The sequence below is a fragment of the Stegodyphus dumicola genome, chromosome 9, assembly GCF_044657685.1.
Source record: "Stegodyphus dumicola isolate Sdum_Otavi_A_Nest chromosome 9, ASM4465768v1".
Classification (NCBI taxonomy): Eukaryota; Metazoa; Arthropoda; class Arachnida; order Araneae; family Eresidae; genus Stegodyphus; species Stegodyphus dumicola.
In genome coordinates, this window is record NC_140776.1 from 74,013,356 (window position 1) to 74,031,809 (window position 18,454).

At 34.6% G+C, this 18,454-nt stretch overlaps 1 protein-coding gene across 5 annotated transcripts in view; it reads left to right on the plus strand.

The window, feature by feature from the left end:
• The window catches only part of LOC118199942 (putative arginine--tRNA ligase, mitochondrial), a 136,255-nt gene that overhangs the window by 45,099 nt on the left and 72,702 nt on the right, over positions 1-18,454 (plus strand). For all 5 annotated transcript variants that reach the window (XM_085823619.1, XM_035371834.2, XM_085823620.1 and 2 more), the window contains 4 exons: positions 2,040-2,179; positions 6,366-6,439; positions 8,496-8,580; positions 8,667-8,740. In XM_085823619.1, the coding sequence (XP_085679745.1) occupies positions 2,040-2,179; positions 6,366-6,439; positions 8,496-8,580; positions 8,667-8,740 (373 nt within the window). The remainder of the gene's footprint in view (positions 1-2,039; positions 2,180-6,365; positions 6,440-8,495; positions 8,581-8,666; positions 8,741-18,454) is intronic.

Sequence of the window (18,454 nt, forward strand, 5' to 3'; positions counted from 1 at the left end):
AATCGGCACCAGATAGTGGCTCAGCTGACAGCCCAATACAATGCAAGTCTAAGTGCAAGTGTTTCAGAACACACAGTTCAGCAGACACTGTTGGATGTGGGACTGCATAGCAGAAATTGACTCATGTGCCTCTGCTGACAAGCATCATTTTCAAGTACGCATATCCGGGAACATCGAGACTGGACTATGGATAAGTGGAAGACAGCTGCCTGGTCAGATGAATCATGATTTCTCATTTATCAATGGTCATGTCAGTGTATGCTGTCTTCCAGGTGAACAGATGCTCCACCCCCGCTTATACAGTAGGTCATACACAGGCTGGTGGTGACAGTATTTTATGCTTTGGAGGATGTTCCCATGGCAGCTGTGAAACCTTTAGTTGTGGTAGAATAGATTATGAAAGCTGCAGACTATCTGAACATAACTGCGGATCAGTTGCACCCTTACATGACATCTGTCTTCCCAATTGGATATAGAATCTTCCAGCAGAACTGTACCCCATGTCACAAGCCTTGAATTGTGTTGGAGGGGTTTGTGTAGCATAACGATGAATTCTAATTAATGTCCTGGCCACCTAACTTTCCTGATCTTAACCCGATAAAGCACATTTGTGATAGAGTGGTAGCTCAGAGCTCAAACACCACCATGTCGGAATATCTCGATTTTGCATGATCACTACTTAGACATTTGGTACAACCTGTCTTCAGCCATCTACTAAGAACTTATGACATCCATGTCAAGGCAAGTTGCAGCTGTTTTGCCAGCCAAAAGTTGCACAACGTGTTATTGGGTAGGTGGTCATAATGTTTTGATAGTTCAGTACAGTCAAAAGTCGTTAATTCGGACACCCATAATTTGGAATGATCTATAATCCGGACCTCAAAGCTACAAACTTTCTGCGCATGCGTCATGTTTACGCGTGCGTGTAAAACCTTTACGACTGCGAATTTGCGTGTGCGCATGCGCGTTTAATGTATGACGGTCGGTATAAGCTAAGCTAAAATTATCTAATTCAGTTAATGTTGCAGATTGCATTGTTCCTTAATCTTCGAATTGGATTCGGCTTATTATTTTTTGCAGACTGTTAGAGCAATTTTATAAAAGTAAGCTTGAACTTTCGATTATGTCAAATAGAATTTCTGATATATATTACTAATATGTAAAGGATCTACAAAGCGAAAGTATGTTTCGAAGTCCATTAAACAAAAAGTGGAATTGCTGCAAAAAATGGATAAAGGCATATCCTTTATTAACTAAACTTTAACGTTTGTTTATCTAAACTTTGTTTATCTTTAACGCCGCAGCGCGCAATGAATTGGAAGTTGATTTGTCAGCACTATCCTTATCTTCAGAGCAGATGTTTTTATTTTATTTGGCTTATTACTCCGTCTTTGATATGATTTAAATCAAATTCCTCGTCATTATAATTTGCTTCCGATAGCGAAGAAAGTGACAGAGGTTATTGAAAACGAAAAAATTTCGATTGACAAATTAGTTGGTATTCTCGACGCAGCAATTATAGGACTTGAACAGCGGAACTTTGTAACTGAAGAAATTATGTCTGTTTATAGAATTAAAGCGAATGTATTATCACATAAAAAACGAAGCAACTTAAACAACTTACATTGAAAGAAATGTTGAATAAAGTAAACAAATAAATATTATTTATTTATTTATTTTTTTTTTGTAAATTTTGATACCCTTTAGATCATAATTGTTCTTTATTTCATAAATTACGGTTTCATATTTTTAATTTTATAATTTCTGCATGCCATCTTACCAGATTTAAACTGATGATCTATAATCCGGAAAAATCGATAATCCGGAATTGCCGAAGTCCCGACGAGTTCGGATTAACGACTTTTGACTGTATATCTTATTACAATATATGTGCTATTCATTAGTGATCCAAATTATGAACTGATCTAATTTAGGAATATTTTCATGAATGTATTTCATTTGTAACCCCTGAACTTCCTATGTATATATTTCCTGCTTTAAATTTTGATCTAAAAAAAATATTTATTTTATTTTTCAAGCTGTCCATTAATCGGAGAACCTCTCCATATGGCACATTTCCGTTCTGCCATTTACAGCAATTTTATTTCAAATATCAACAAATTTGCTGGCCATGAAGTCGTGAAGGTCACTCATTTTGGAGACTGGGGATTGGCATCTGGTAACTTCAGTTAAATTATTATGGATTAATTGATTTGAATTTTTTTAATTGTTAAAAATTATATACATATTTTACTGACACAATACCAACTAATAACATTTCATCCCATGGTAAAAATCTGGCTCAGAAGACTTAGTGTAGAGACATATTGGATAGATTTCTAGATGTGATTGTTCATTAAAATATATTCTAACATTTAGAGGAGTGCTGAAAGTAATATATTTAGCTCACCTTCAATCTCCATTATCTTGATTTATAGCATTTAGTATTATGATTAATGTTTATGCATTATTTCAGAATTAAAATGAGGAGTGCATATCAGTCTTAATTGATAACAGAAGAAATAATACTTTCTTGCTTTTAATGTTAGTGTTTTGTATGTATATATATATCAGCAGAGCAGAGTGTTGCCAAATTCAACCAACAAATTCAGAGAAGCGATAGTAGCCATCAAGGGGATAAAAAAATGCTATAGAACGTGTTGGCACAGACCACATTTAGTGGGAGAAAATTCCAGAAATAGGTATGATGGGTGTGACATTGAATGGATAAAAAAGAGCCTGTAATAAATAGAAAAACATTCATTTGATGAAAAGTAGGATTACAGTGCATCACAGTTCAGCATCAGAAAGGAAACAAGACATTTTTATAGAAACTGCTAGAAGTTGCAGCCACAAAGATCATTACACAGTCGACACCAACAGATGAAGGATTGCATTCAAACATACCTGGTGTGCTAGTGATAGCTGCTGAAGTGACGGCTATTTGTGCTATGAGATTCTTCAGTGTATCCATAGCCATCTGATAAAAAACTGATTTCAGGTCAGAAGAAGAAATTCAAGGGAATGAGGCCCAGGGAGTGTGCAAGCTAAGCAACTGATTCACCATAGCCAATCCACCTCCCAGGATATGTAGCATCAAGGTAGTTATGTACCACAGTTTCAAAATGTGCTGGTGCACTATCATACATGAACCATTTGTTTTGGCATACAGTGGCCAATATTCCCTGCATTAAGTACATCTTCAAGAATTACTACCCAGATGTTAATACTGAACTTGTGTTGTATTTTCAACAAGATAGTGCTGTGGGGATTTTTGGATGACTTTGTACGTGCATTGTGCATGTTGACCACGCCTTCTCTTGTAAAGCAGGCTTCATCTAAGAATAAAAAGTGGCAGGAAACTGGAATCATACTGTGTGGCACTAATTATCTAGCATACAAACTCTACAGAAAGGGGGTAATCGACTTTCCCTAAGGAGTGGATATTTTGCATGGGGAAGGGGTGCATGTTTTCCTTGCTGTTCCTCTTTATTTGGAAGGATTCTTTTTCCTGCAGCTATCGATCAGTGTTAATGTGGGTCATATGGTGTGGAAGCTAAGCAACAGGTCACCGTGTCCAGTCCAGTTCTTGAGATATGTAGCATGTTCCTCTTCGGCTATTGCTGTTGGTACATCCTCTGGGCTTGGTGTTAATTGCCACTTGCTTGGCCATAAATCAGATGCATATCCACATATTCCTCGTGCATGTAATCTAACATGTTGTTTCCAAATGAAGATTAATTGAGTGAAGTGAATTTTGCAATGAACACTTGCATGCTGCTTTTGTTTTTCCTTTATGTACTGGAAATTAGCATACAAAAAGGTTTCTTCTCAACCGCAGTGCTCCTAAAAATCATTACATTTGTTTGGCTACTCTCTTTGTCAGGCTCACTGTCCTCTCAATGTCTATCTTTATGATTTTCACCGACTAAACATGGTTTGCGATCCCATATTGTATTGTAATTTTTCATCTTGATGCCTACTGTCACTCCTCTGAATTTGTTGGTCAAATTCGGCAACAGTTTGTATGTATAAGCTTTGCATCAGTATTCCATCCCATCAATCAGATAAACCAGCTTGATAGATGCAGTAACTGCCATTCCTATACAAGGTAGTTGCAGCTTTTAAAAGTATTTGGGGGTAAACTGATGGGCAAAAATGCTTATCTAAGGGTTCTTTGAGATCCAAGGGCATCTGAAAGACATTTCAGTAGGACTGAAATCAGTACAAACACTGGTCACTGCATGCAATCTATATCTTTACTCATAATGTTGTCTATCGTCTACTTTGTGTTAATGAGTTTTATTACCACAGTACATCATATCAACACATTTACTTGGTATGATCCAGCCTGCCATACTTTATACTCCAGACTTTTTTTGGGGTCTGTTATACAAGGGCCATCCAGGAAGTAGATTACGTTTCCGTCTGTGTCCGCTAGGGGCGGGGCTAGCACGGCCATCTTGGGGTCAGAGCGTTGCGCAGCTCAGTCTGCATCTAGCCGTGCTAGTGAGAGGTTCGTGCTGTGCTCCGTTCAGATACTGTGACGGTTTGAAATGTCTGCGTTAATTGAAAATCCCGCGAGCTGCGAGGTGCGCTCAGTAATAAGGTTTCTGACTGCAAAAAACTGTAAACCGATAGAAATCTATCGGCAGCTTCGTGAAGTGTATGGGGACAACATTATCACTGAAGGTGGAGTGCGTCAGTGGGTCATAAGATTTCAAAATGGCCGAACCAATGTTCACGACGAAGATCGAAGTGGGAGACCCAGCATAGTGACCGCCGAACTTCTCGAAAAAGTCGATGCTAAAGTCCGTGAAAATCGAAATTTCACAATAACGGAACTTTCTTTGAGTTTTCCACAAATTTCGCGAAGTTTGTTGCACGAAATCATCAGCGAAAAGCTTGGTTACCACAAGTTTTGTGCAAGATGGATTCCAAAAATCTTGACAGAGGACCACAAAAATCAGCGAATGGCTGCAGCATTGAACTTTTTGGACGCTTACCATAAGGATGGTGACTCTTTACTCGATCGCATCGTTACTGGTGACGAAACATGGGTGAAACATGTGAACTGTGAAACGAAATTGCAATCAATGCAGTGGGGGCACACAAGTTCTCCCCAAAAACCCAAGAAATGCATGCAAACAATGTCGGCAAGGAAGATGATGGCGACTGTTTTTTGGGACAGAAAAGGTGTAATTTTGGTGGACTTCCTGGAAAGAGGCACTACAATAAACTCTCAAAGGTATTGCCAAACTCTCCAAAAACTCAGAAGAGCAATTCAAAACAAGCGCAGAGGAATTTTGAGCTCTAAGATCTTGTTGATTCACGACAACGCCCGGCCCCACACGGCAAATGTCACTCGTAAAGTTCTTGAATCTTTTAAGTGGGAGTTGTTTCCTCATCCGCCGTACAGTCCCGACCTGGCACCGAGCGACTTCCACCTATTCCCAGCAATGAAGAAGTGGCTGGCTATGCAGCGTTTTGATGACGACGCACAGCTGCAAGAAGAGGTAACGAAGTGGTTGAAGGCGCAGGCGGCCGAATTTTTCGACGAAGGAATTTCCAAGCTCGTACATCGCTACGATAAATGCCTTAATTTGTATGGTGACTATGTAGAAAAGTAGTATTTGAGTGTGGCTTTCATCTGTATATAATAAAATTTGTTTCCTATACTTTGTTTATTTTTTTATTCCAAAACGTAATCTACTTTCTGGATAGCCCTCGTACTTTTTAAAAAATAATATACTTATGCTGTTAAACTAATTTTCAATTAACTTTCACTGAGCATTCTTCAAATTTCTGCATTTTCTGTATCTGAGTATATCATTATTTAAAGCAAAAGCTTTTTAAAAATTACAATATTTGTTAAGGCACTGCATTTTGAATTACTCTCCATATTAAATAATGATTTAATTTGCAATTTTTTATGCTACTCATTTTTTTATTTTACATTTCAATCAGGATTTTTGCTGTGTATGCGATATATAAATGCACTTAATAACACATAAAATATACAGTAATAAAAGTTTCATATAATTATCAATTTGTGCTTGGAAAGGGAAGTAACTGTGTTTATTGTAGTATCGTACAACCATTACATGATTTGATTCTTTCACGATACTGAAATGGAAGGTTTTGATTTATATTTTTTAGCAGTTTGGTTCTTTCTATTTCATATTTTTAGAGATTTTATATAGTTAGGTGAAAGTCTTTTCAATTCTCTTTAATGATGTTATTCCCCCCTCAAAGGATAAAGAGAATTATTGTTATTTATGGTATACAAATATTACTTTAATGTATTTCAATAATTTGTTTTTCATCAGTAATTTTACCCTGTAATTTTTTTTTCCTTAATATAGCTGCTTTGCTTACTGGATATAAGTGCTTTGATGTAGATCAGTCAGTAGAAGATTCTAATGCTCATCTTTTAGAGGTGATGTTAAGAATAGTTTTTGCTGAATTTAAAATTATAATATCCTCATTTTACTGTTGTATACTTTTTATTTCTGTGTATCACTTTTATTCACTTCTTTACATATAATTTTCATATTATTTTAACATATCTATTCTGCAAATTTTGAATTTATAGAATGCATTTTTATTTACTTTTCCCCCAGTATAAAAGTCACTCATTGTGGCATTATTTATGATATTGTGTTCATAAAGCTGCAGTGTAATAACTTAATGAGCTCTCTCTCTTCATGTTATTACTTATTATATGTATTGAATCATTTATGTAAAAAATGCAACTGCAAGCTTCTGTTAACATAAAATTGCAATCAATAGAATATTCATCAGTAGGACATTCATGTAATGTCCTCCTGATGAGAACATTATTATTTTAAGGATGTTATATGAATACTGGAAACAAATTTTTAAATCTCTGAAAACTTGATGAGACTAAATATAAATAATAATATTATTTTAAAATGCCTTTTATAAATCATTGCAATGATATTAATGATAATAATTATATTCTATATCACTGAAATGCAACAGAAAAATGTATGTTTTAGAATAGATAACCTGATCATTTTAAACTGCAGAAGTGTTAAGTCTGTTGCGCAGGTGTTCGTTTCAGTTTGTCTTCTTTCATATACGATGGACATTTGATATATTACCCTATACTGATTCTGCCATTTTATAATGAAAGTAATTGCTGTTAAGTTAGAAATTATTTGTCATTAATTTTATAAGTACAAATATTTGCTCATTGTATGATAGCATTATCTTCTTTGTGGTAAACCTTTATTACCAACTACAAAAAGTTGCCAGTCAAAAGAAAAGATTTTGAAAAATTGTTTTGAAGTTTTATGGTTGTACCTAAAGTTGCACAGTTTTACTTAGTGATTATTAAGATAGGCAGGCTGCACTAATAAACGGACACTTAAGTATAACACATATGTAATTTCAAAATGTTTAAGTATTATTACAATTTAAATAATACATAATAAATGATGAAATAGGAGACAGTTATTGTTCAGAATGTCTCAGAAGACAACAAACTTTAAAGATCTAGGGGTTAAAACTAAAAGGAAAATTTAAACCATGAAAAACAGTGTCAGACTGTCAGGCAACTGCCTTCAGGTTTTACTGTTGGTGGAACACACTTGCCAGAATACTACTGACAAGGTACTGTTCTGAATGGAACAAATTTGTCAGAACATCATGTCTCGTGCAATATGACTCATAGCTTACTAAATTGAAACATTTTTGTGTGAAAGGGATACTCTCATAGTGTCACCTAGCATACTCTCATAGTTTCATCTGAGGTACACATAATAAGCAGGTACATATAGCATGTATCTATGGAATCAATCTTTCTACATCATTACATATATGTATATCTATCTTCTATCTATTTATATCTCTCTCTATATATATGTAAGAAAAAGAATATGTAAAAGATTAAATTAGCAACCTAAATTAATTTCCCTTCTCATTCTAAAAATAGTAACCTCTCTCTGCATTGCGTCATTTCGAGAAAAGTCCATGTCGTTATGACTCTTACATAATTCTGATGATGTAAACGGAACTGAAACTCTTAACAGCCAATAATAATTTTACAGCAATATTAAACATCCAATCAGAATGCTTTGAGAACGAAAACTAACTAAGTCTGACTTGAGATTTCATCCTGAACATTACACACTTGCTTTCCACGCTTTGGCCTATCTAGACTGCAGTGTGTCTGCTTCTTCTTTTTGCTACAAAGTTATAAAAAATGTAAGCCTTTTAGAACAGGCCCATTTAATGTGCCGACTTGTGTGTAGCCACAACATGTTGCCGAAAATAAAACAGTAGATCTCCAAATTCTGTTCGTCATTACTTCTAAGTTTGTTTCTGCTCCCGAATATATTACAACTGAGTCTCCTCCTCCTGCTCTTCATTAACTTCTGACTTTGTTTTTATTATATATATATATATATATATATAAACACACACATATACATATAATATGTTATTTTTAATTTACTTTTGCTTTTTAGATGATGAAGTCATCCGTTTGGCAATATAAAAATGATGCAAATTTCAAGGAAAATGCTAGAACCTGTTACAATAAATTAGAGAATGGTAAGAAAAATATTCTTCCTTCTATCAAATTTTATCAGCTTTATAGTGCATTTAATTTTTGATATTAAGATAATTTTTTTCAATAGGTGATCAGGATTTACTTTCTGAATGGAACTATTTAAAGAACTTGTACATGAACTATTATGATTCAGTATACAAAGTAAGAGAGCATTTTGATAATTTTGATTTAATATGTAGCAAATATCATTAACTAACATAAACTGTTCATGTTCTAGCAATTTTTTTATGTAAAAAATGTTTCTAAATTAAAAATATATTTCTACTTTGCATTAAGCTTACCTGAAAACTCAGACCAGGCTTCAATGACCAAATCACAGCTTTTTCAGCTGTTCTGAGAATATTGTGCCATGTTATGCTTTTTATGTAGAATTGCATTAGTAACTCTATGTTTATTTTGAAAAGTCATAGTGTCACCTTAAATTGAATGTTTAGAGTATAGTTGCAGGGAGGGGAAATGCAATAAGATCACTAGTATAATTTTAGCTATTTACTTTCATGTTGAATATTTTGCTTTGTAGTATAAAGATAGAAATCTAAAAAGACAGTCAAAAGTCTTTAATCCGGACTCGTCGGGACTTCAGCGATTCCGGATTATCGATTTTTTCCAGATTATAGATTATCAGTTTAAATCTGGTAAGATAGCATGCAGAAATTTTAAAATTAAAAATATGAAACCATAATTTATTAAATAAAGAGTAGTTATGACCTAAAGGGTATCAGATTACAAAAAAAGTTTAATATTTATTTGTTTACCTTATTAAACATTTCTTTCAACGTGCACATGCGTAAAGCATACATTACACATAGTCGAAATTAGAAAACTGCAACCAAAAAACTATTTGATGTGTACTCGTGATATTTATAATGACGACGAATTTTATGTAAATCATATCAAAGACAGAATACATCGAGATGAAATACTACATTCAGTAAGGAATTATAAGCTGAATAAAATAAAAGTATCTGCCCTGAAGATAGTGCTGACAGATCAACTTTATGCAAAAGCAAAGTTTTAAGTTGTAAAAACATTTAGCAGAATTACCAATAGAAGCTCCCTAAGGTTATATACTGTGCAGACATTGAAGACAAAAGTTTTAAACTTAACCAATTTATTAACAATATATATAAAAATAAAAACACAATGAATAAATTTAATCAATATCAGAAACTTAAAGAGTGTAACATAATCATTATTAAAAATTACACTTAGTTGATCATTCATTAGCCCCAAGGGTTTTTCCTTTAAAGAATATTACATTATTAATGATACAGTAAATATTTTACCTGATCTTTAAATACTGGCATTCAATATGCAAAAAACATATCACAGAACAGAAACTATGCATTTAATATGAATTTCACTTCACTATAAATAAGTCCATGCTTTTTGGCCAAGAACGCACCTGAAAAATTAAACTAAACTTTGAGTGCACTTGCACTGGCTAAAGCCGCTCACTGTAGTTACACACAAGGGATCACTAGAGAAACATCGCCGCTAGTCCTAAAAAAAAAACACTTGTATTGATGCCACCTTCATAAAACAGGATGCCGCCCACTGCAGTTGCTCATCGGAAATCACAGGTTGGAATCTATTGCTGCCGAACCGTAGAAACAGGATGCCGCCCACGGCAATCGCTCACACCATAACCACTTTTCAGAATCCAGAAAAAGCCATCTTTCGAACTGGAACCCCGGCACTTATCACTGGGCGACACGCATTGCAATATCGTCTTCCAATGGGGGCTGGAACGGCACACCACGGAGCAATGAAACAGGAACCAGAAGGAATAAACCAGAGTGACGCGAGATACTTATACCTGAAGTAGACATGACGTCATCTCACGGCAACCAATCAGCTATCAGCACGACTCAGCTTTCCAGATGACGTAACATTAAGTTTCATTTTTGCATCTTAATTAGTCTGGAACAGTCCGTTCTTAATACACACATAGGCAGTGAAAAAGAAGTAGAAATAATTGCTATATCCCTTTAAAATAAGAACTAAACCTTATGTAAAAGTTAGAATTATTTCAAGGAGGAGAGATGATGCAGAAAAAGGGTTACAGTAGGTCATATTTTCCTACCAATGCCCCCCACATCATCATCTCCGACCTGAAACAAAAACTGAACGCCAGTATTTTTTATAAAATTCAAAACAAGAATAAATAAATATAAATATCACAACTCCATTCAATTCAGAAATTTTAAGAAAAATTTTCCTTTGGGGATATCTTATCCCATTTTCAAAATTTTACTATAACAAGAAAATCCAACATGTTACAAAACAATACAACAACATATGTATGATCATACATTTAATACATTTACCCAGGGCCCTGGTCAATCACACAACATTCATTCTATTGAATTTTTACATTATCACGATACTCATCATAATATGACTTTCAACATATTATTTTCTAAAGATACAGTCAAAAATTGAAACATCTAAACAAAACTCGTAATTTAAAGTTAAATACACACAAAAAGAAATTTCACAAGAAAATTGCTCCACAAAATCTTATCAAGTTATGTTTAGTCAGCGGTTTTGTCATGGGATCAGCCAGATTATCTTTGCTTGGAACATATTTTAGATAAAAAATTTCCTTGTTCAATAGGTCACGAATGAAGAATTGTTTTACATCTATATGTTTCGTCCTTAGTTTTCAATGGGTGGTTTTGTAAAACATATAGCAGCCATGTTATCCTCAAACAATATAGGCTTTGAAACATAGTTATTTGCAATCTTAAACTGAATGCTTTCATCCAGAACCAAGCTAATTCTTTTATTGATTCAGTCATGGAAATAAATTCAGCCTCCATAGTAGACAAACTCACTCCCCTTTCTTTAAAAGTACACCAAGCTACTGGTGATTCTCCAAAAAAATCTATTTGTCCACCAAAAGACACCATATCATCCCTGCTTGAAGCAAAATCTGAATCTGAATATATATAGAGCTTCAGTTCCTTGCATACCAGTTTAAGTTTGTGATGTCTGGTATTGGAAACGTATCCTAAAATTTAAGTTATCCTTCCCAGTGAAATTTACCAGGATTGCTTTGAAACTGAGCATCATAGCCTGAACTTCACTTTTTCCGAACACAACAATATCATCAACATAAACCAACAGAATGGCAAAATCTTTAAAATGATAGACACAGTTACACCACTCAAACTTGGTAAACCCTAGGTTACATAGTGTTCTATCTAACTCGTAGTACCATAATCGCCCACTCTCATGCAGACCATACAAGGCTCTATCTAAACGACACACAAAAGTTTCCTTATCTCACTCTAACCCTGAGGTTGGGACATGTAAATTTCCTCAGGTAAAGGAGCGTAGAGATAGGCACTTTTTACGTCGCACTGTATATTTGCCCATCCAAGGTGTGCAACTAGGAGAGAGAAAAAGAGCCTTATTACTGAAAAGTTGACTACAGGTGAGTAGGTTTCGTCATAGGTATCGCATTTAATTTGCCGATAACCCTGAGCCACTAAACGAGCTTTAAAACGAACAATGTTTCCAAATTCATCACGTTTAATGTTGAAAATCCACCTGCTTTGGATTTGCAGTGGAGTCTTGTCTTTAGGAAGTGGAACAAGATGCCATACCTTATGCTTTCGCATGTTGGCCATTTCCTCTTTCATTGCCTCTATCCATTTATCCTTTTCTGTGGATTTCATTGCTTGGTTATAAGTGTTCGGAATTGAAACCTCTAGTCAGCTGTCTTGGGTATATGACGTTGAAGGAGTGCCAATTGGGTCAATTTCACCACTAAAAGTATTCCTTCCCTTGAAATCAAACAAGGTAGGACCATACTGAATATTATTTTCAGTGCAATACTCTTCTACATCATTTGGTGATCATAGTCTTTGATTAGACCCCTTCTCAAAATAGTACACAACCGTATGAGTGCCGTCTGGCCTTGGAACAGGGTTACGAAGCCAAGTTACTTGTCTCAGTGGAGATTGAGTGTCAGTGCTAGGTACAGGAGAGGGTACACTGGTATCAGTTCTTTCCTCTATTTTAGGGAAGTAGCCAACTGGAGTATCAGTAGATTGGAACTCGATCCTCTCTTCAGATTCCAAATCAGGAAGGGTGCCCAGTGCAGCTCCACTCCAACTTCTCTGCATTCCAACTGACTCTTTAAAAGTAGCTTTTTGTTCATTTTCCAACCAAATTTTGTACCCTTTTGTTCTTACACTGTATCCAATCAGTCGGCTCTTTGTTGCCTATGGATCAAGCTTAGAGTTTCTTTTAGCTTTTGGAATTCCCACATAGGCAATCGTTCCAAATGCCTTAAGGTGACGCACTGATGGTTTTCGCTTAGTATACAATTCAAATGGGGTTCTATCTTGACCTTTATGACAAATTCTATTAACTGAATATGCAAAATACATCACTGCATCTGACCAGAATTCAGGACTCATACTACTATCATGTGAAATTGCACGTACATTGTTGAGAGCTGTCTAATTGAATCTCTCACAAACTCCATTTTGTTCCGGAGTATATATATCTGTAAATTTGTGCTTTACTCCATTTTTATTACAATATAACCTGAATTGTTCATTGTCATATTCTCATCCATTGTCAATTCTAAAATATTTCAACTTAAGGTTCAGAGATCTTTCAGCACGTGCTATATGCCTTTCAAATATTTCAAATACCTGGCTTTTCTCTACAATCGGATGCACTACCACATAACGAGAATATTCGTCAATAAAGGAAATGAAATAACGTTCACTATTCCTACCTAGAATGTTAATAAATCCCCACACATCAGAAAAAACCCTTTCAAGTGGTCTCTTCACTTGAATACCTTCTAAAGGTCTATAGGAGATTCGTCTTTGCTTATTGATTTGGCAATGTTCACAAAACAAATTAGGTGAGTTCTTTAACACAGGAAGACCTCGAACTGAATGTCTCTTACTAGTCCTGACAATAGCACCATAATTTATATGACCAAACCGACCATGCCATAATTCACTATTGTTATGCTTCAAATTTCACAGATTTGTCCCCCTTTTTCACTATTTTTGGGAATACATGATAGTTACTTCCTATCAACTTAGCCTTGAAAATAGTTTCATTTTCATCATTAGTAATTTTAATTTGCCCATTTTTACCATAAAATCTTGCTCCATTGATATCCACTTTAGGTCCAGATATTGAATTTCATCTCAGTTCAGATGAGTATAAAACATCTTTAAACAAAATAATTCTATTCCCAAATTTTTTTTAACAGTGCCTTTCCCATGAATTGGAAAAGTTGCTCCATCAACGGCTACTAGCATGTTCTCATTCTTCGCAGGAGAAAAAGTATCGTACAATTCACGATTTTTACAAAAATGATGAGATGCAGCAGTATCAAAAATCCAACTATCATAATTTTCCTCCATGTTATTAACATTAGCTTGAGCTATAAAAAGGGACTGAGCATGGGAATTATTTTTACCTTTACATAACTTGGCTTTAGACTTATGTTTGGGGATGTTTTATTACTACTAGATACAGCTGAGGAAACAGAAGAAGCAGGCGAGGGTGGTGTGGAAAAATTACCTTTCATTCTATAGTACTTTTGAATATGACCTGGACAGCCACATTTATAACACTTGAACCCTTTAATCTGCTTAAATTTGGGTTCAAAGTGAGTACTTTGAACATCTGTAGTCTTGTTAGAATTTTCCCTATCTATCTCCCTTAAATTAAGACGTGTTTCTTCTGCAAGTATTTCCAGTTCAACATTTTTAAATATGAACTTTTCATCTGGCCACTTCAAAACGTTCTGAACTACCCGATCATATTTTTCTGAAACAAACCTAAGAAACTGAAAATATATATATATACATCTCTTACAGCCTGATTAATATCAGCCAATTGTTCAGTAATGCATTTTAATCTAGAAGAAAAGAAACTACTTTCATTTGGCTTAATTTTACAATTTAAGAACTCTGAAAACAAGGACATATGTCTAGTTTGATAATCTGGCTGAAAAGATTTGGCAAGCGTATCCCATGCAACTATCGGATCATCTATTTCACATATTAAGTTCCTATATTCAGGGCTTACATTCATATAAATCAATGATAATGCCAAACGACTTCTATGTTGATAGTCGGCAACAATTTCTTTTGTAATACCCTTAACATCATTTAAATCAGGACATTTTTCAATACCTTAAACCAAAAGCCATGCATTTTTCTCATTTAGGACAAACTTCATGTCTTTAGACCATGTAAAGTAGTTATATGCATCAAGTTTAGCAATACTATGCATAACATTAACAGTAGCCATATTTTAATTTCAACAAAAACCGTCCCCCAGTCTCTTAAGTCCTAAATTAATTTTAAACTTCTGTTATGGTGTTTTTTGAATTTACCTTTAAATTTTCCAAAGTTACCAAAAGGTACCCTACAAGTTGACCATAACATATAAAATAAAACTCAATTCAGCAATAAGATACTAGTAACAATAAGGTTGAAAATTTTGCGTTGTGTTTCTTCCGGATTAACCCTTAAATCAATATGAGTAAAAGACTGGTAAAAATCATGAACACACAAAATAAATTTAACTATTGAATGATCTAGAAAAACTTATTTATTTAATTCTTATGCATTTAGTATATATCCTTTTCTTAAAAAATCAAAACAAATTCAAACAGTTCAGCACTATTGATTTTTTAATCCATACTCTTACTGAGTAATATTACTTTAGCCTTAGAATCTCTATTAAAATTTACCATTACAATCTAGTAAGCATATCAGAAATAAACTATGAATAAATGAACAATACCCTCCCCAGGAAGCCCCCCCAAAAAAATAAATAAAATAAAAAATAAAAATAAATAAATAAATAAATTTAACAAGTTACAGTTTCAAAAAAAAAAAAAAAAAAAAAAACACTTCACACAGAATAATCAATACAAAAAATATATTGCATACTATTGCACTCAATCACATCAGTTAAGATACTGCTATTGCACATAATAATTTTCTATTTACTCTTTTTTTTTCTTTTTTCTTTTTTAAAAAGTATAGTTTAACCGGATAAATGTTAAGTATTTACGCTGTTACGATCCTACCAACAAAGTTAATCCCTGAGAGTAGCAGAGAGGCTCAAACAAAGATATTACAAATCAATCCTCACCAAGCAGGAACTCCAAAGTTGAATTACGTAATTTCATGAAGAACTTATTATTCTTTTACAGTTAAACTAAGTTACAATAATTTAAATAAGGTTATAATTCCTTAGTCAATCTAATACCTTACTTAATCGACACACAAAAATGATTTCTATAGAGTTAGGTTAACTTTATCAACTACCAAAAAAAAAAAAAAAAATTAATGCTCAACAAATGAAATTAATTCAATCATTTAACTGCAGAATTCTATATCGTTTATCGAACCGGGAAAGAAAACATAAAAAAGAAGAAAAAAAAAAAAAAAAAAAAAAGAAAAGAAAAAAGAAAAAGAAAGAAAATTTAGCTGGACTACAGGCAAGCAGGTGCTGAGTAGCAGGCAAAATCAAACCATATGAAAAAAAAATTGTTCCTTGAAGCTCAGGAGTAAAGCCGGCAGCAAGTTGTAGGAAAGGTGTTCGTCGATTATATGGAGGTTATCACGGGAGCCGAGGAGGTTTTCTATTTGATACAGGATGAACAAGGAGGTTCCCATATTGCAGGATGGTTGAAATACAGTCCAGGACTTGGAGATAACAGTAGTCAGCAAGGAGGAAAATTTCAGCTCAGGAATCTGTCGGTGGAAAAGGCGAATCCGACCTCTAAGTTCATAGAAGCAGCAGGTGTTGACCAACCAAATTAAAACATGCTATTTTCGGAGTAAGCAAGAAGCTAATGAAGCATTTCTATGGTAGAGAACTAGGTAGAGGCATCTTTCTAGAAGACAATTTTCTGCATTATATTTCTTGAGAACTTAAATGTAAATACACAAACGCATACACCAAAAAAAAAAAAAAAAAAAAAAAAAAAACTGATGCAACGAAGAATTAGGTGGCGACATTGATACCCGTAAACCAGGCCCGCGCTCAAGGCGCAGAGGCACGAGGCCCGTAGCTTTATCGTGAAGACTTTTCATTTCCTCAGCAGAAGCAGCTGCCGTCGCGTACAGCATCAGAAAGCAATTCCAAAAAAGCAGAAGATGTGTCAAAAAGTGTGCTCGTCCCCCAAAACAACCCGTTAAAAGGGAGGACACTGGACTGCCAAGTTGGCACAACCCACTCTTCGCCAAAAGTTAAAATAGTTGCAACAACAGCATTCCCTCATGTTAGCAAACTCGCCAAGTCCACCACTTTGAAACCTCAACGGAAATTCTATGTCGCCAAACCCTCGCCAAAATAACCACGCCTTGTGGAAGGGGAAATCTGGTATTTCAACAACCCTGCAAGCAGTCCCAACGAAAGAATGCTGAAACTTGCAAAAAGTGACTTTTCTACCGGAAAGGGGCATTTCATCCCCATTACTGAAATCAGAATGCACAACGAAAAAAATCTACTAATTAAAGCTCATAACTGAAATGCAATTAAAGTTAGAAAAACGAAAGTTATGTCAAATTAAAGAGCTAATTTTTCTGCAACTAATGATATTAAATACTAAGAAATCAAATTAATTTTTGACATGAAAAACTGAGTTTATTACGTGAAAGGTTCACCTAAATCCATTGTTTGCTTGTACAAGATTGAAGACGCAGTTCGCGTAAACTTGGAAAGCCAAAATATATTACACTAGAATTAATAAGCCAAAAAGAATATAACCAAACTTGTGTAGCTCAAATTTTGAATAATTACAAATTAAAATTTTGATTTTTAGGAATCACTTAATTAAATTAAATTCGCTACACAACACTTCAAAAGTCTGCACCAAAGATGACTCAGGGACTTGGCCCATAACCAAAATGATGCAAAAGCAAAGTTTTAAGTTGTAAAAACATTTAGCAGAACTAGCAATAGAAGCTCCCTAAGGTTATATACTGTGCAGACATTGAAGACAAAAGTTTTAAACTTAACCAATTTATTATCAATATATATATATAAATAAAAACACAATGAATAAATTTAATCAATATCAGAAACTTGAAGAGTGTAACATAATCATTATGAAAAAATTACACTTTACACTTAGTTGATCATTCATTAACCCCAAGGGTTTTTCCTTTAAAGAATATTACATTATTAATGATACAGTAAATATTTTACCTGATCTTTAAATACTGGTGTTCAATATGCGAAAAACATATCACAGAACAGAAACTATGCGTTTAATATGAATTTCACTTCATTATAAATAAGTCCATGCTTTTTGGCCAAGAATGCACCTGAAAAATTAAACTAAACTTTGAGTGCACTTGCAATGGCTAAAGCCGCTCACTGTAGTTACACACAAGGGATCACAGCTTAGAGAAACATCGCCGCTAGTCCTAAAAGAACACTTGTATTGATACCACCTACATGAAAAGGATGCCGCCCACGGCAGTCGCTCACATCATAGCCGCTTTTCAGAATCCAGAAAAAGCCATCTTTTGGACTGGAACCACGGCACTTATCACTGGACGGCACGCATCGCAATATCGTCTTCCAATAGGGGCTGGAACGGCACACCACGGAGCAATGAAACAGGAACCAGAAGGAATAAACCAGAGCGATGCGAGATACTTATACCTGAAGTAGACATGACATCATCTCACGGCAACCAATCAGCTATCGGCACGACTCAGCTTTCCAGATGACGTAACATTAAGTTTCATTTTTGCATCTTAATTAGGCTGGAACAGTCCGTTCTTAATACACACAGTGGCAGTGAAAAAGAAGTAGAAGTAATTGCTATATCCCTTTAAA